General features: G+C 38.9%; 1 protein-coding gene across 5 annotated transcripts in view; it reads right to left on the reverse strand.

Annotated features, from left to right (window-relative positions):
• Positions 1 to 19,692, reverse strand: part of TRIO (trio Rho guanine nucleotide exchange factor) — a 246,764-nt gene that overhangs the window by 114,384 nt on the left and 112,688 nt on the right. For all 5 annotated transcript variants that reach the window (XM_071736663.1, XM_071736660.1, XM_071736662.1 and 2 more), the window contains exons 11-15: positions 18,110 to 18,301; positions 8,791 to 8,960; positions 7,829 to 8,003; positions 1,550 to 1,745; positions 769 to 935 (exon numbers count right to left, since the gene is read on the reverse strand). In XM_071736663.1, the coding sequence (XP_071592764.1) occupies positions 769 to 935; positions 1,550 to 1,745; positions 7,829 to 8,003; positions 8,791 to 8,960; positions 18,110 to 18,301 (900 nt within the window). The remainder of the gene's footprint in view (positions 1 to 768; positions 936 to 1,549; positions 1,746 to 7,828; positions 8,004 to 8,790; positions 8,961 to 18,109; positions 18,302 to 19,692) is intronic.

Consider the following 19,692-nt stretch of genomic DNA (forward strand, 5'->3'; position numbering starts at 1 on the left):
ACTGGAGTGGAGGTTTACCACGTCATTTTATTCTCAGGTAAAGCACCTGCTGTGACCTGCTGAGCCATGAAGTTGTTCCTAGTGCACAGGGAACAGGAAAAGATCATGCTTCCTGATAGATAATAAAAACTAAAATAAATCAGATGCGGTTTTCTGAAATTGCAGACCTGGAAGTTATATCCCCAAAGCATTCCAAAGGGGATCAAAAGAAATCCTATGAGACAGTATAACATTCAGTTTTAGTTCCACTCAATTTTCAGGCCTTTAGAGTGGGAAAGTACTGCAGCTTCATATGTACAATGTAAATCTGAAAAAGGGGTTTGTAATATATGGATGTTGTCAGCTTGTTTGAAAACTCACGTCTATTATGACATCTAATACATCATAATATTCTGCTTAATAGAGATGTGTACTAGTAATATAAAATAGAATCCACTTTTCTTAAAAAATTACAAAGAAAAGGCACCTGGCTAGGATAGTATACTAGTAATATCCTTACTGTGAGAGGTACTTATTTTTCCAGTTCTCAGTTCAATTTGCTCTACACCTCAAACACCTGACTTGTATCTAGGTAGAAATACAGATTATGAGTGCAAAGTCTAAGCCACATTATTAACAGAGGATGGAGTTTCTTAGGTGCTCAGCTCAAAGTCCCTCCAAAAGTAAGACTACCTACTACTCATCCCTGTAGGGAAGGAAAGCTCTCCAGGAGACATGGAAGACACTGGGGAAGGAAACCCCAGGGGGTTGGACAGAGCCATCTCCTACCTGCTTGACCTCTGCCTGGAGGTGCCGCAGCTGCACACACTGCTCCAGGTGCTTGCGATGCTGCTCGGCTGCCAGGTCCAGCTCCTGCTGCTTCTCATGGAGAAATTCCAAGAGGTCCTGCACACGGGTTGCCATGTCCACGTCTCTGTCACAAAGCAGCTCCACACCTGTAATCAGCCAGTTGTTTGTAAGTGACTTGGAGGTCTCCTAAAGACAAGTACCTTGTTCCCATTCTGTTAAACTTATTTTTGCAGTTCCTTCTCAAAATTCAACTTAATACTCCATGAATTTGCTTAAACAAGCATAGTTTTTGCACTCTTTAAAAACGCAAAATTAACTTTTTTTTTTTTTTTTTAAGAAGCCTGAGAATTACTCTGTAGGTGTATACAGGTGATAAAAACAACAAGTGGAAGGGTGTATGAAACAAAATGGAAGACTCACTACTTGAGAGTTGAAAATTTTGGCTTGAGTGAATTGTTCCAGTTAACTATAAAATTAGCTCCCTGCTATTTACTGTAAACTGTGCTGACTTCCTGATTGGAATTCCCTTCTTAAAGCCAGAAATATTTTCAGGTGTTGCCAATTCTTAAATAAAAAATCCATGCCCTAAAGATCATATTCTCACACTAACAAATGATTTCGGTATAAAGGAAAAAAAAATCCGTCCATGTCTCCACTTTACAGTTAGCCAGTATCTCTCATTTTTCCACATCTCATAAAGAGACAACTAGGTAATTCTTACAAAGCTACTGCCTGGAATAGCATGAAGAAACCATCATACCAGATGCCTGCACTTCATTGACATACTGCAACAGATCCTGCCCTTGGTGGATGACATCAAAGGTCAAGTTATTCATGGTCAGGGCTTTGTCTGCATGATGCTGGAGCCTCTGTTCTGCTATTGTAAGATCTTCAGTGTCAAAGTCATTCATCTGCTGAGAGAGCTCATCATTCCAAGACTCGAGGTCCGAAATTATCTAAGGGAAAAAAGAGGAAGACAGTGTTCACTTACTCACTAGACAACATATGTTTATTTTGAATGTTGCACTTAGGACGGAGGTCAGAAACTCTATTTGCTCATTGCTGATTGACCTCACTGGTCAGGTTCAACATGACTGAGCCATGGGCTTTTTCAAAATGGGTTTTAAAGAACAATCTCTCTCTGAGAACCACAACAGCTCTCCTTCAACCAGTATTAACAACACTATTGGTACCCTTGCCTTGTTTAAGGTGTTCTTTAACCATACACCGCTTGTGAAACAGGTGAAATTAAGGTTTTATCTTCACTTTTAAAAGCAAATGTTGATCCAAAACATCTTTTCAGTTCTTCAGACTGCATCACGTAATGATTCATACATCAAGTGCCAGCTCAGCTTCCAATTACACCAGTCTTGAGCTCCGCTACAAAAAACCCAGCTCTACACCCCTCTTTCAGCACCTTTGACTTTTGCCAGACAACTAAGCAGCACTACTTATCACGACAGTCAGGGTTACTTAGTGAACTGTGCAAAACAGAAAACTATTACTTTATTACAGTATTACTGTAAAGTCAGAATTAAATTTACTTGCTGAATTAATCAGCATTACAGTATTCACTTTGATTCTAGATTTTACTCTCAGCCATAAGATGTCCAGAAGATATTACTGCAACAGTAAATTGTCCTACCCACACAAGTGTGTTTTTCCTATTCTATTCCAGAACTTGGCTGAAATGTAAAATACTCCTTTTAATTAGGATCTAAAACTGTTTAACTATTTACAGATAATGCTTGCAATCCTCATTGGTCAAATGGGTTCAGTTCTTACGGCAAAGGTTTGATACATCAGTTACTTTATTTCAAAGAAGTCTGATGCAATTTCCCCTCAATCCTGTAACCAATTTTTTCCCAGAATTTTTATCAAGGGTTTGCCACAAACTACTGCAATTTATTGGGAAAACAAAATTACAGACACCAAGAACCAAGTATGACCTAGCTCCAAAGTTCTACCATTCAGAAGTAGGAAGAACAATCCGTTGTGAACAGTGCTAAATGACAGGAAAACAGCTATTTATCCAGCAAGACACAGCTAAAAGATTCTCTGACTAAATGGGCACTAACAAAGTGACTAGCTTCATATATATTTAATCAAATTCATTTGGTATCAGCAAAAGGAATATGTCACTAGACTTTCAAAGTGGTTAATCAGAGCTGTGAAATTACTGAGATAGTAAGACTACAAGATAAACTCCAGGAAAACAAGCCTTGTAGAAAAATATAAGAATTGGGGAGGAAACAAAATTAAATAATCAGTTTCTCTTAATGCTTCCTTTCCATTCTGCTCACATCATTCAAAACAGACACATCAAGCAATTGTTTTCAAAATTACGGCATCAGTGACTTCCTGTTTTAACGATGTTCTGCAAAAGTTCTGTTTGATTTACTAAGCATTCATGTTTTGCATTGTGCCCTGATGGGTGATACCAAACACTTAGCATAGCTATTTTCAATTTCTAACCTTCATCTTCTAACTCTGCACCAGAGAGAAAACAGGCAGAAACCCATGTTTCAAGGGGAACACTGAAAACAGAAAAGCTAATGAAGAAGTGATGCAGAAAGATACACAGAACAAGGACTTTTTAATCCACTGCTTAAATCTTTGCTTCTTCTAAACATTGCACACACAGTCTATTAATGTATTATGAGTGGTTTCCACTTTCAGAAAATCCTTCCCCAAATTTCTTACTTCCTTTTTACTTTTCTCAAAACTGTGTTCATTCATTACCAAAACATTAAGCATGTTTCTTCAAACCACTCACTGCACTATGGAGGTTCTCACAAATCAGATTCAACAATTTATTTTCATCGGGTTAGGTTGTTCAAACTGAAAAATCTGTGCATTAAAGTAGTTTCGATAGAGTTTTGTGACCATAATCTTTCACTGTCTTTCTAAACACCATTAAAAAGTGGGTGTTGTTATAAAAACAAAGCCAGTTCATCTCCCTTTAGAACAGATTCCAAAACCTTACCTCTCTTAATATGAATCTGAGCAGAGATAAAGTAATAAACACTATAAGCTCACAATGGCAGATTGCTGTGGCTAAGTGTCAGCATTTTTACAACAACAAAATGGTTTAAGCAGATTGTAGTCACTATGTCCTCTCAGACTGTCCTGCAATTCACTGTACCTTCTATGAACAACAGGTAGTTTGAAGAGATGACAAATATGTGTCACCTCTAGCCAAGATTTTTCAGTGATACTGCCCCTAAACAACAACAGTAAGAATTATACTTCTTTCCATTTTACTTCATGAAACCCTGGGGTTAAGATCATGTCCCATCCATTGTCTAAAGCAATGTATACAAGAGCAAGTCCCTGTCCCCTTCAGAACACCAGGAAGCCCATGATTTAAATAAACAATGCCAGCGTGGTCCTGAACTAGTTAAAAAGACAGTAAGTCAGTGCACATCACAGCTGGAGCTCCTAACAAAGGCAGCAATTACAAAGACATCCTTATATTTTTATGGCAGTAACTGGGTGGCTCAAGATTATCTATTTCAGCCATTGCACCCACTGTGCAAATCTGAAAAGCACACAGGGCAGCGTTAAAACAAAAATAACACACATAAAGCACCTTCTGCCTACGCTCTCCAAGGCTTTCCCTTAAGTTCTGCTTTACAAGCAACACGTCTAGAATGTGCAGGGTCCTATTTTATTTTTAAAATTTGGTCATGACAATTAGCACTAAACAAACAGAACAAAGATGAATGACTAAGAGCCATCTAAAGAGACTGAATCACAAAGTAGCATTGCTCCCAGGAAACGGACAACCCAGAACAAACACAGGGTAACTACTTACCATAGCATGTGTCAGGAGGCTCCCAGTGGAGTCTGAGCTGCCTGACATCCCTAGGTTTTAACAAACGTAAAGGTAACACTGACAGGGCACAAGACAGTTTCATGCAGAAGAGATGCAGGCTCTTCCACACTGAGTGGGAAAGGAAGAATGAACCACTGGTCTCTTCTCAAGAGGTTCTAACTAGCATTCCTTGTACCAACTGAGAGTTACCCAGGACCTGGAAAATGTTATGTGCTTGGGAGAAAGAAAAGAAGATGGGAAAGGGACAAGAGTTATGTCTCTGCAATCCAGCACTTTGCATCCTTGCTTTTTCAGCTGTATAACTTAACAGACATCTTGTAAGTATGGTCCAAAAATAGAGTCAAGATAAAGCTGCAAGTTGAAAAGTGTGTGGTATGCACTGTGTGGAGCCCTGACACAGGCACAGAGGCATTTAAGTTACAGACAAGTAAAAATGCACAGGCACAGATGAGATACAGACATTTCAGGCTGTATACACCGCCACCAGTGTTACCTTCCCACTGGCTAGGTTCATACACATCTTCCTTGTGCTATTGATTAGCCTATCAAGGGACTCCTGGAGTACATTTTGCTCCTTCTTGCCTTTAGTTAATTAAGGTGTCCAAAACACAGTCTTTCAAATAACTCACAAACAATGGCACTTAAAAGCCTACAGAGGCTAGAGGTCAGGTTCATAAGCCAAGAGCAAGGGGGAAAACAGAAACAGTGCTGCAGTTGCAGCAGTTTCAGAAGAGCAGGAAAATCTGAAAAGGTGCAGGATCAAAACAGCAACTGAAAGAAACCAAGTAATTCTCTGAAAGTCAGAGGATAATACAGGAATAGCAAAGACAAGGAAAGAGGACTAAAGATCTCACCACTGCCCCTAGAAGCACAGCTGCACAGTAATGATCCTGCAGTGCTAGGGGGACTCTTTGTCCCATTATAGCTTGTGTTATTTTGCAAGCAATAAGATAAGCTAGAAACGGTACTCGCCTTCCAGATAAACTGTCCTCACAGGATGCTCCCCTGAATGAACTGCCTTATAGCCAAGTCTTAATTGACTGGGCCAGTCACACAAAATCCAGGACAAAGGAGGAGGTCAAAACAAGGTCTGCAAGCTCCTAGCTGGCATCTGGCTCCTCCTCAATATCATGTTACTTCAGCTGAGCTTCTGCTTTCAAACAACTGACCTGGAACTAGTCCCTGCATTTTCTTCCCGGAAGTTTCCAAACAGATGTCTGCCTCCAGGGAGAGGGAAAAGAGAAGAATGCTTTGCTGAGGAAGCAGAGAGAAGACATGGTACAGAGACAGCAAATCAACATTTCGCTGAAGACGCTCTGCAGTCAGTGTGATTTTGTTCCCTGGAGGGCTACTTGGCAGTCTCAAAGAAGTATAATTTTTGTTTCCAAGTCATATAAACAAAGAACACCAACTCTTTTGACAAGCTAATTGGTACTTTGCTTTGTGTTTGATATTCTGAAATGTAAAGCATGCCAAGCGTCAGTTTCTGAAAAAGCAAGACCTGCCAAGTTCAGATATGTGGTTTTCCACTGAAAAATCCTATGACCATCTCAAAAAAATATAGAAACAAAGCTGCAGAGCAGGGCTCCAGCAGGCAGCTTTCTGCTCTTGTGCAGTACTGGGTTAGGTAACTTACAGCAGACAGCAATCACCTTAATCATGATTTTCACTCAAACCTCTAACCTAATTCTTCCATTAATTTTCTTGGTATATGCTTTGCTCCCCATGGCTGCCATTCCCCCACTCAAGGTGTTTTGAGAACATCAGACAAACCCCACTGAGCAATGCAGATGACAGTAAAATTGCTGACAATCCTGTAAGAGGGGATACATTCCGTCTTCCTCCACACAGAGCAGTCATCCAACTAACTCTTGCAATCACACTTTCTGATAAGCCTTTTCCTTGCATTTTCAAGACAGCTATTGTCACACAACCAAAGCAGCAATCTCCCTGCATGCTAGTTTCACCTCCTCAGTGTGAACTGCAAAATGGAGAACCTTCTTAGTCTTCCTTTACACCAGTCACTATTACCGTAGAGCACACACTCTCACTTCCTCTACGGACAGGGACCAGGAAACTGTGTCTGCCTATTCCTGCATTGCTCCCAACAATGTGCTTAGCTAAAGCATACTTGGATAGTAGTATCCAATCCTGGTTTTAAGGGGAGGGGCACAGGGGAAGGAGAGAAAGAAGAAAAAAAAAAAAAAAAAAGAGGGGGGAGAGAAGCTCTCACTTTTGCTGACTGCCTCTTTTCCCTTACACTATTCATACCTCACCAACAACTGCAGTGTTTACTATGTACAAACAAAGAGATAAAATTACCACTGTAACTCCTGGTTTCCAGAATCTCAAGACAAGCCATTTATGTACTCAAAACAGTGTCATTTAGCAATGGATAACCCTGAACCTTCTGAGGCACCAACTCTGTTTCAGTCACTATGTACAGAGCTGGTGGTTTCACCGAAGTCATATGATCAGCATGGCTGAAGCTTTATAATGTAATTTTTGTTAACTCAAGCTCCATGTAGAGTTTCATGTTTGTTTCTAAGCATGTCACTGCACACGAACAGAAACTTTCTAACTGATAAGCTGCAGCCCTCTAATAAGGTTTGGAGTGGCCTCAAAACTGCCTTTGAAACAAAATGTTGTGCAGGGGTGTGGCACTACGATGTTTTTCATTATTTTCAGAGGTTGGAAACAATCTTACTTTAAAAAAGACAGCCCGTATAACATCCTGAAGATTAAAATGAGGTCCTGACACCACTTGCAGCTGTCAATTAAAAAAGGACTGCTAAATTGGTAAGGAAAGAGAAAAAGAGTGTTAACACATTGCACCAGTTTAGGGGGTTTGTACTAAACCATCTTGCAAATTTGTATTCATATGAACTGTAAACATCCCAGTTATATCAAGGTAGCTCGATATTCAAACCAAACTTGGCAGTTAAAGTAACTGGTACGCTACAATTTCACAAGACACTTGCATAAAGACACACTGGGACCAGTGAGAGCTGGAGTTAATATCAAGAACCTCAGCTCTGCACTGTCCTGGCACTTTCATATATAAGACAAAAGCCTTGGTTCAGGTAAGAGCTAAGTCAATCAGTCATTTGAGCTACATGCCAATGCTACTACACAACCATCTCAGCACAAACATTCCTACAGGAGAGAAGTTAGTACAGTGCAACTCCAGTAGGTACTCACATCTATTGCATCTCTTTCAAATATGCGGAGCTGCAGAAAGAGCTCCAGCTTGATCTTGCGTTCTTGAAAAAGTTCCTCCATCTGAGACTGTGCCTCATCCAGCTGCTGCAGGACTGTCTCTATGTGGGTGATTGAGCTGTTATGGGGGGTCTTATTACTAGAAATGGCAGAATCCCTATTCAAGGCAGAGGAGGGATAAACAGGAAGGGGGGAAAAAAGAGAAAATTAAAAAAAAAGGCATTACTGAAAATACCCTATAAAATTTGGATGCTATACACGACCACAAAAATCTAGGACTGTTTCAACGGGGTCAGTGAAACTGATATTACATGAAAGTCAAGTCTGTACAGTCCAAATTATGTTTTAGTACTTGAAAAAGCGTTAGGAAATTAGATTACTTTCATTTTTGACTAATTCAACATATAAGGACATTCTTCTAACAGGAATAATAACACTTAAAACCATAATCAAACCCTTACATTGTGGAAAGGAAGTGGCATATGATAGCTATTTACTGAAACTGAAAAAAAATATTCAAAATTAGATAATAATAAAAAAAATTATCTTTGCTTTAGTATAAAACCCACAAATTCAGATATGATATCAGCTCTTACAGCTGCAGGCCAAATTTATTTAGCAAATAAATGCACAGCAAACTGACAGTCTTTACTAAATTAAAGTTAGTCTGCAAAACAATTTGATGACATATGATTACTCTTATCATAAAAGTAGCTAAAGTAAACAATTCTCCTTCTTGTGGAGGTAGTGTTTACAAGCTGAGCTTCCTGTAAACAGAGGGTTAGAGACCATCAGTGTAGCATGAAACATTATTGCAGTCCTAATATTTACAAGTTTTATTTATAGGTCATATCTTCAAGTCATCATGTCCACCCTCAAAACAGAAGGGTTTCACAGAATATCAGATGTACACCAGAAGAGATTTGAAGAAAAGTTTGTTTTACCTTAGCTGCTGTATAAGATCTTCACCTTCTTTTATGACATTGACTGTAACCTGCAGCGTGGTCTGTTGTTGTTGACCAAAACGTTTAATGAGGTCTTGGACAGCCTCCACAGACTCAGCATAGACATCATCAAGCAGTTCTTTCTGTAGCTCTTCAAGCCATGTCCACAGCTAAAGGAGAGGGGGGAGAAAAAGAAATGTTAAGCTCCAGGATCAGGCAATCACTATTCCCAATTGAGCTCCCTGGATAAGAAAAAATAGACTGAGGTGGGAGGGAGAAACAGGATTTGTTTCTCTTCACAGAAAAATGCCATCCTCAATTTAGTAAAAATGAGCCTTTGTTTCAAATAAGGTTTTTGCTTCTTGGAAATACCAGGAAAGCTTTTGCTGTGTTGCTAAGTCACCCATTCTTTCCCATTTTCCTTCTAAAGCACTGAGCGTATCCGACTGAGCAGCAGAGAGTTCATAGCGAGAATCCCATCTGCAGCTCTGCAAGAGAGTCCCCGGGAGGAAAATGCTATGGTAACACTCCCTGAGAGAAGGGAGGAAGGAAGGAAGGAAGGGAGATGTATTGTAGCCACCATCAAATTTACACTGCCAGGCTGACACATGCACGCAGATAACGTAACACTTTTCAGTGGCCTTCAAAAGAAGGAAAAAGGAAAGGGCATTTCAAGAAAACAAAATACAGACAGGAATCGGACGTGGCAAGTTATTTTTCTGTCATGATATCTGCAGCTAGATTTCTTGATTTCGACCTATTACAACAAAAATCATTACAAGTAATTCTACCACTTACTTCTGTGTTTCCCCCCTACTTAACACGTGCACGTATTCCTGTTTAGAACTGCCTGGGTATTATGGCTTATGGAAAAATTTATTGGCATGTGTCCTGGTTTAAGCCAGTGTTAAGCCATGACAATATGCTAGCTACGTATCACTCCTGGGCACGTGAACCCTATCGTGTTCTTTTCCACAGCTTCATCAGGCAGGCTGCTGCATCCCAAGATCTGTGTGAAAATTACTCATCAACACAGCCATCAACTGTGGAACTGATAATAACAATGCTAAAAGGAAGGGCACACAGCTGACTCCTGCAGCACTAACAGCACAATGGAACAGCTACTCTCACAGGAAGCATCCTCACTGGGTTCCTCCTCTATTTTGCCACCACATCACAAACCTTGTGATTCCAAGAATGAGGATTAAAGTTTGTTGGGTTTTGTTTTTATCCTGAAAGTATAAAGTCTGCTCTGATTAAAAGTACTAAAATCTGTTGTCTATACTTTAATCTTTGCATTTATATATTTTAGAAATACAAGTAGGCTTTATTAACTTTTAACCAAATTAAAAGGTTATCCTAGTTAATACAAGCAGTAAGCAATCAAAACTGGCCTAATTTCAAAAGAGAAAAAAATCACTTTATTTCTTTGCTTGACATTTTATACAGATATACCCATTTCATGCTGATGCTTGTATAATGTTCTAATCATAAAGGTTTCTGTAAGGAAATGTAGCTACATTAAAATAAAATCTTCAGTGAAGGATTCTAGATTTTGATTAATTAGTTCCTTTGAAGCTTTATTTTTAAACAAACACCAGCTTTTACTACTTAGTCTTACAAACCTCCTGGAGAAGGTTTTGAGTTAACCAGGCTAAATGTTAAACTTTCACAAATTCAGAAGAATTAATGACTTTTAACCAGATTCTTTTCTACAAAACTACAACACTCCCTGCCCCAAAATAGAACTGCCTATTCATACACACTTCATTATTCTGACTACTCATGCTTCAAAGACAATGCCTGTCACAGATTTGAATGCATCTCCATAGCCATAAAAGCTACAAGCTCAAGCCAAAACAGTCAGTCTTGTATAAAGCACCACAGATCAACAGAACTTAGGAAGTGAGTCAAAAGCACCCATCAGCAATCATCCCAGCATAACCCAATGCAGCACCCAATTTTTTTTTTTCACAAATGCATACCCAGGAATGCAAATTTCACTGAGACAAATGCAACTTAAAAGCAAGAAACCTGACAATACAACCTGAAAACTTTACTCCAATTTCAGTGCCAAGCAGTTACCTTTTTATTCCTCTCTTAGCTTACAAAATTTATAGGACACTGTTAGAGACTGTCCCAGCGATCTGGTGTGTACAACCAGTACAGCTTTCAACTGTTCAAATACATTAATTCTATAGTAACATTTTGTTGCTCACTATGTCTCAAAAGGCCCTATTTCTAAAAACATTTATTACAGACAAACTGGAATTAAAACCATTTTGAGTCACTTGGACTCAAATTTCAGTCACAAGTTTGCCCCTTGACTCCCTTACAAGCACCTGCACTATGGCTGAAGGAGTGTCTAGAGAACCACTTCAGTTTTTTCCAACACAACTTTTCCAGCTAGGGTTGTGCCACACCTGCACAAGAGACACCTTACTTCTGTATTTCTTAGTGCTCATACATACTGCAGCCACTTCTTAATATATACTTCTCCACTGGGTGGAGAGGTCCTGGCAGGAGCCTTAAAACTGTTGGATTGGTTATGGTCTCTGCTTGTAAATATTTCCCTTAAAGCTTACCCTGGATGCTAGAGACCAGTCCAAAGAACAAGTATACTTTTCCTCCCGTGTAACCAGTTCAAAACAACACCACCTGCCTACAGAGAGCACAAAGTCTTTGCATTTGCCTTATTCATTAGCTGAATTGCCCACTGCTTGGGAAAGAAAAACATTTTGCAAATGTGCAGAAAGAGAAGGATAGTAATTAGTATGCATTACTTGCCTAGCTGTGATTCATATGCTGTTGAAAGTGGAACAATTTGAGCCATTTCTGAAGTGAATAAACAGTGACACTTTCATAGCAAAAGTTACTCTAATACATTACCAAATAAGCTTTTAACACTTTTCTGCTAAGTAAATTTCTGACAAAACAGCTTCCCCTTAAAATAATCTTGATGTTTATACACAAAAATTAGAATAAAGCTAACACAGAAGAAAAAAAAACCTGACAGGTTATTAAAGCTGGATAGAAATCCATGCAGTCACTGAGAACTTACTTCATAATGGGTGGCATCAGCCAGCTGGCTTTTATACAGCTTTAAAACCAGAATGAACACTGGATATACTGGAAATTGCATCCTCTGCCTTGTTTTTGGATGCAAAGCTAAGGGTGAAAACAGTAAAAGGTTTCATAGCAAAAGAAAGTGAACTGTTTACAGCAGGGGATGAACAAAGACTGAAGCTTACACACTCACGTTCAGCAGTGCAGAACTAGAGATTTTATGGTGCAATGATTTTCTGAGGTGACAAATTATTCCACAAAAGAGACTTTGGCAACAAAAATCCAGTGTTGGAAAAAAACCCCAAACAAAAGCATCATCAAAAAACTATTAACTTTCTCTCAGTGTGAACTTCTGAGCAACCTCCAGGCACGTTTTTTTTTTTTTTCTCTCTGTAGAAGCAGAAGTATGAAGACTCCTAAACAAACCATGGAGTCCTATGACCTCAGTAAGAACTCAATAAAGTGGCAAGAGAGCTCCAACATACAGTGAGAAAGCCGTATAAATAACTCAATCCAGTCACAGAAGGAGGCTCCTCTGCTCTTTTCATCTGCTCTTGACATCTTATCAGAATTAAAGTTGGAGAAGGAAATCACATTCTGAATCCCTGACAGGCAAATATTTCACCCAGCAGATTTTTTTTCTTGATCTAAATATAGCACAAACTAAGAAACATCTGCTTGAATGAGCCTGCATCCTGTTCTACCTCTTTCCTAAGTTCTTGGGAGCATGCCATTAGTCACTGAGATGGTATTATTTTAATTGTCTGAAACATCCTGGAAGTTTCAGTATTTCCATCATGGGCCTCTCTCTATCCATTTAAGTCCCATCCTTGCAATCTCATGAAGGAATGCAATTAACTAAGACCTTACAGTATTTTGCCAAATATAAGTCAGAGAAAATTATTTTTGATTAAATATCTTCCCAAGCACACAGTTATTTTATTAGGGTAAAATATATGTAAATCTTTTGTAAATTATTTTCTTTTTTATTTTTATAATCATATCTTTCAGATATTCAGGCAGTCTTTTCAGCAGGGTAAGACAAAGTAAGGCACACAGTTTCTGCATTTTAAAACTGCCAGTTCTTTTTTGACCCTGACCCCCAGTACAGTGCTGTAGTATATTTCTTGCCACAGGCACACTTGTTGAAGAAACTATTTTATTTGTACAAGGCCAAACGTTGCAACAGTATTCCCTAGCACTTGAATCCGGGCATAAAAAGGGGCTCTTGTGTGTGTGTATGTGACTGTGAGCTTTGGCTTTCAGGACAGTGGACAAAAACTTCATCTTTTTAAAAACAAAAAGTGTAAGTTAATAAATGCTTGGGAGTGTGTCTTACAGTGATATTTAAGACACTAAATGAATGTATATTTTTAAAAAAATAGATTTAATATAATAAAAAGCCTCAAATATCCCTATCTATTCTACAGTTAAAATGGAATAAATTCATCCTTGAAGAAACACTGTCTCTCACATCTTCCTATCAACTACCAGTACCTGTTAGCATTTGTCCTATTTTTTAAATGAAAAAATGAAAAAAATCTTTACTATAGCTTTACAAAGTCTGAAATCCTATTCCTGCCTCACTTCTAGCAAGTGCTTCAGTGCTATTTCAGTAATCTCTTTTTTTTCAAGAAAAGCAGCTATCAGAACTAAAAAACTCAAGAGAAAACCTGTATTGAGTAACTGGATCCCAGTCCTATGAAACCAGCAAACCACAACACACTTGAGTGTGCTGCCACAATATGCTTCCTTCTCTTATTTCAGATTTAACAGCCATCCTCTTCCACTCTCAGGTTCAAGATGAGCAGCACATCCAAGCACTGACCAGAGACTGCACTTCAAATGTGTCCAGACCCCTCACACTGAGTATTGCTGTGCTATAATGACACAAGAAAAGTACCAGAGATGCACAAAAGCCCAAGGAACAGTCTTCACATTTTGCTGGGGACATCCAAAAGCTGCCCTGCTGCCTGGAAAGGGCACACAGAGAAGCAGGAGTCCTTATTATGACATCCATATTGAGGCTGCAGACCTCCAGCTCAGAAGACTCAAGTACTCAGGAGTGACAAGCAGAAGAGCAGGTCTCTCACCTCAGGATCCACCCTGGGATGAAACAAATGAAAGGCTACATGGATGAACACCCTTCTATAGGGGATAATGCAAAGGAGTAAGTATTTCTGGCTGGGAGTTGTGAGAAAAAGTGAGACCATTAATCTGCAAGCTTTTTTGAACCAAATGCACATGCCTCATAGATAGATGTGAATCAGTAGCATTATGGTCAGAGCAAGGCCTCCTCAGCCTTCTCATGCTCTGACACTGACACCCTCAAAACAATACCACCTTCCTTCAAGAGCCTGCACAGACTACAGTTTCATTACTTTTGTTTAGGAATAGTGAGGTTTCGCATTTGAAATCTTAGCCAATTCCACTTCCCTTTTCTTTGTTTCAATCTCAGTCTGTTCTGGTGCAAAGTTTAGTTTGAGTAAGACAAAAACAAGAAAAGAGACATCATCTAGCAACACCATTAAGCACATTGTGTATACATAAAAAAACACTCTGAGCTACTTTATAATCAACTTGTTGGAATACACACAAAAGGTTATATCCAAAAAGCCAGCAGGCTCTTAAGAGATTATTCTCTTCCACATACAGGCAGTCTGATCTGTATTCCCACACTTGACTCCAGTTAGGAAAATATCTGATGCTCTACTTTGGCACTACTACAAACACCTGGGTTGGCCAGGATTCCAGGCTTCCCACTCATAGGTGCTGAGGGAGACATTTCAGAGAGACTGCGTGCATGTGCATCCGTATGTATATGCTTGGAAGAACATGAACCCAGCACCAAATTCCTGTTCATCTCTACTTGGTGACAGATTCCCTAACAAAGACTACTGTGAATCTTGCTCCTATGTTTTGCACAAAACTTTTTATGATAACTGTTTAAGAAACTTTTTTTTTATAGGTGCAATTATTTTTCTCACTTTGTCCCTCCCCATACTAAATGTCAAAGGCACAAAAGCCATGAGGGATTCAGTTTCTTACAACTGTCAAACATTTCAGATGTTCTGTTACCTTTTATCCAACCTCAGGCTAGGAAACTGCCAGACTACAGTACTTTTCAATGCAAAGATTCTGATAGGGATATTTATGGTCCCAAACACTTTTAAAGCTCACTAGTGCATGGCTTATCTTCAGTACATCACCTACTGAAAAATTTGACTTAGAGATTGAAATTTATCATTTTGCATGGGAGCTACAAATCAGTGTTCACAACCTTAAAAATTTAAAACTAGTAATAACATAACAGCATGGAATCACAATTTATATATATAGTAAGCAACTGATTGTCTTGAATCACCATTAACCAAAATGACTAATGACAGCATCATTACATAATGTTATAGTCCTGGCTTCTCTGAATACATAATTGTTTTTATCCCCACTGAGATATGAGGCTTACTGTGTTTGGTCCATCAGGAGTCTGAGAACTTACATGTTGCTTTCTGATGTTTGTAAGCAACAGGGAGCTCTACCACCTGGCTACAGAACTTGAAGACAGCCAGCATGTCCAGCGTGCATCATAAAAGGCTGCTGCACATACTAAGCAGCTGCTCTGTGCACAGGTATAGCTAAATTCTGTTACTTCCAGGATGTGTCAAGCCTATCTTCTGATTTTGTGGGAAGCACCACTGCTTCTGAAAGCACAAAGCTGATTTACTAAGCATGAAGAGTAACAATACTGAGCAGACACTGCAGGGTTGCTGCTTCCCAGGGAAGCGGGGAGAAGTTGCAAGCAAATTCTGTGTCAAGGATAAAGGTTCAGTAAAACTACAAAGGAGAAGCAGGGATTGGATGGATATAGAAGCCAGATTTCAAAGCCTCAAAACAGCCGATAACCGAGGTTACCAGTTTTTCTCAGCTTTGTGGCTCCTTCCAAACTGTAACAAACAAGGTTTCTATTCTTCATGCCTATTTTTTAGGCCAGAAAAACACAGAAAAGATACTTAAATAATTGACAGGCACCGGTGATGGTTCCCTTTGGTTTGATTGTGTGGTTGTTTTTTTGTTGTTTTTTTTTTAACAACCAAAACATCTCTTTCCAGTTCAACAACTAGCACATTATCCTACTACTATCATCTCTTCACCAGCAAAGCATGCACATTAATTTCATCACTCCACCATACAGCAGGAAGGTTACACGCTCACAGGTATGCACTAATTTATTCAGCACCTTCCCACATCCTGCAAGAGAAATGCAATTCTCCTGCCAACAAGGCATGGATGACTTTCAGGTTTAGGGCATTTTTATCTTCCATCTGCTTTGTGATACCTTCTCAACACTGCACACGTGTGTTTGATAACAAACATGCTCTTGAAAACAGATCAGAATACAGACAGCACAAGACAGCTTTGAGCTTGCTATTTCTTTGCACCTTAAGCAGAGGAACTAGACTAGTAAACATCACACACCTGCCTCACTCTCCCATCTACATTTTTAAGTATGATGCAAATAAATAAAAATAAGTAAGTGCTCTTTTTAGTTTTCCCTGCATTATTAGGTATAGAGGTCAGCCACATGACAAAAGAAAAAAAAAAAAAATCAAAATGTATTCATCAGCCATAGTACTGATGTACAGTACTTTGCCAGGCTGCAAAGAGGCTGTTATAGTTACAGCTGTATGCACTTACAGGGTCACAACAGTATCAATTTTCCATAGGAAATAAATCCATACACAGAGTATTTTTTTTCAAGAAAACATTATTGTATAGGGGAGCAGTGGCAACATTCCAGCACATCTGGATCAGCCTCCCAGAATTACTCAGTGACTCAGATCAGTCTGCCTTCTGGTGGTTTTTTGACTTTTTTAAAGCCCTTTCATTGCAAATCCTTTTACAGTATCTGTCTTTCATCACTACATCTGACTGTATCCATTTAAGTACCATTCCAGTTGCTGCTCTTGTTGCTAAGATAAACAGGTAATGAAGAAAGCAACAGAAACAATGAACATATTTCAGCAGCTGACTACTTCTGTGCTTCATAACAGGTAAGGGAACAGCACTATGTGCTTGAGAAAAATGAATAAAAAATGTTGCCCTCTAAGAAAAGCTCACTATACACAATTTATGTTTTGTTTAAAAAAGCAGAGTCCTAGGAGATTATTGGCAGGGAACCACCTAACAAAAAGCTGATGGGGGAGCTATATACTCATGTCCAGAGATAAAAAGTAATTCAATCCTGACCTCCTTCAAAGACTAGGTCTTGTGCTTTTGTTTTAAGTGCAAAAGAGATGTTTCACATACAAAAAACTCCCAGCATTATGCTCAAGGTTTTGCTAAAGAAGCTACTTTGAATACTATCCTTCCCCACTGAGCAGACCATTTCTTGATGTAGGCTGAAGGGAAAGAAAGTCTGACATGCTTTAGTGTTTACCTAGCTTGAGCAGTGGTAAGATTTAACATGAGCTCTAAACAGAAAGATAATTCACAGTTGTTGAAATTTGCCAACCAAAACTTTTTACAAATGTTTTTATTCTTGTTCTAGCTTACCAATGTTTCATGATCTTATAAAATCCTATAATCTGTGTTCTGAATCAGTACAGAAAAATTATGTGGCTGAAAACTAAGTGTGTTTGGCAGAATTTTCTTTTTCCTGGTGTATCAGTTCAATCTTAGAAGAATATTAAAAGTTGCAAAACATAAGGCAAACCATTGTCACTCTGAGACAACCTCTTCAGGATGTGAAGAGCTGTCAATACACAAAATCAAAATGCAACGTGTAAAACACAGAAAAGAAAACAGTCTCTCTGGGCAGGAGGGTTGCTGTAAGTAATCTTGTGCTTCTGTGCTGCATTTCAGTCTCCTGAACCATGTCTGTTTAACCACGTGCCTGACAACTCAGTTTATTACTCCAGAGAGCTGGATTTAAAAAAAAAACTAACCAAAACCAAAAGTGCACAGTATTTCACTACCACCTCAGCTTCTGCAATGTTATCTTTTAGCTTTGAGTTCCCTGATATGACCCTCCCCCCAGCTTCCCCATGACTGAACAAGCATGTGTACTTCTCAACAGAAGGAGGTAGAAGCTGCTCCTGAAAGTTAAAGAAACTTTAAAAATAATAAATAACAAAGCCCGCAAAACCCATCCTACAATAGGGGTTTCATGACTTCCTATGGAAAGATTCTAACGTGTTGGACAGTAATGGTTTTATGACTTAAAGTTACAGCCAGAACTTAATGGGAGTTTTACCTCTTTAACATGAGTGTGAAAGGACACAGACATGTCCAGCAGGATCTTGCGTTGCTCCACACGCCTTACAAAATCCTGTATCCGGTCTTCCAGCTGATGGGCAGCTTGATAAATTTCCTCTGGGTCACACTCTCCAGTCTGAGCGAGCTGTTCAGCTGCTTCTAGGAGCTTATCTGCATTGGTGTACGTGTTCTGTAAAGAAACAAGTTAGTTTCACTGGATTAAATGGAAAAAAATTCAGACAATATATTTTAAAGCCACTCCACTAATGAAAACAAAAGGACAAAAAGGCCCTTGGGTTTTATTTTTCTTCCTTCTTTTTTTAAAGGTAATAGAATATAATCTTACTAAACATGTTGTTCCAATTGTAAATGCTTCTGTATTTAACTGTGAATAAATTAATTCATTAGCTCCTTATTTATGTCTATTCAAAAGTCACGTTCATTGAGCATTGGATGCCTATTTATTCTTCTTTGGCATTAGGATTTTTATATTCACAGCTATAATAAAGATCAGCCTCAATGTCTAATTACTTGAAAACTGGCCCATTTCAATACTGGAAAAATAACTATAGCCATGGCCAAAAGACTTTTCAAACGTGTACCATTAGAGGTGAGAAAGTCCTAGTCATCCAGCATGAAGGTGGAAAGTAATCAGGCACAGAAGGAGAAAATTTCTCTTCATCCTCACAAAATTAAGGTATCCCAAAATTCACATATCAAGTAGATCATCATTTGTGACACAGCAGCAGCAAAGTAAGGTTTAGAAACCAGCTGTGGCCAAGTATCTGAGTGGAATATTGTCCCAGCACATCATTACCAACGCAGATCAACAGCCTTTAAGAGACTTGGGTCAAAGCAGAAAACAGAATGTGGGAAGTGTGGTACCTGAGGTGGTGAGAGCACAATGATCCAGAGAAGAGGGCAATGCATAACAGTTCTTAAAGCTTAGAACATGCAACCTGCATCTCTTTCTCATCTATTCAAAATAGGACTGTTTCCAAACATTTGCTATAATTTGGACACTCTTTTTGAGCTCAGTCTTGGATGTTCAAGCCTTCAGATGGTTCTTGAAACAGATTCATCAAGAAAGCCTAGAAGGCTGTTAGTCTCTGAAAGAAACAGACTGAAGCCAATTCTATGCTACAGAAGCTCTGCTTATTTCAGCACATTAGGTGTCCTAACAAGTCAGCATCACAGACTATAAAAAAAAAAATCCTCGACAATATGGATGACACCTCTCTTTTTCCTTCTGCCCTTCCATCTTATCCCAAACTCAATGACATCAGGTAAAAACACTGCTTGCCAAAGTAAATTAAGTGCATGTAAATGTATTTTTCTTTACCATAAATACAGTATCACGCCTCTAACATTGTAATTTACTGAAAAGTTAAATCCACGACCAGCCCTAAAACTCAACTATGGGGCAGGAAATAAGAGCTCTCCTCCAGAGTCTCAAACAAATTACTAGGTAAACCCAGGACAGATTAAATTACTAGTGCAGCTTTCATGTATCTAGGGGGAGTCTGCCCTTCGTTTAATATGATAAATTTATGTAAGGAATTGAATTCATGCTGAACCTTG

This window comes from Heliangelus exortis, chromosome 2, assembly GCF_036169615.1.
Source record: "Heliangelus exortis chromosome 2, bHelExo1.hap1, whole genome shotgun sequence".
Taxonomy (NCBI): domain Eukaryota; kingdom Metazoa; phylum Chordata; class Aves; order Apodiformes; family Trochilidae; genus Heliangelus; species Heliangelus exortis.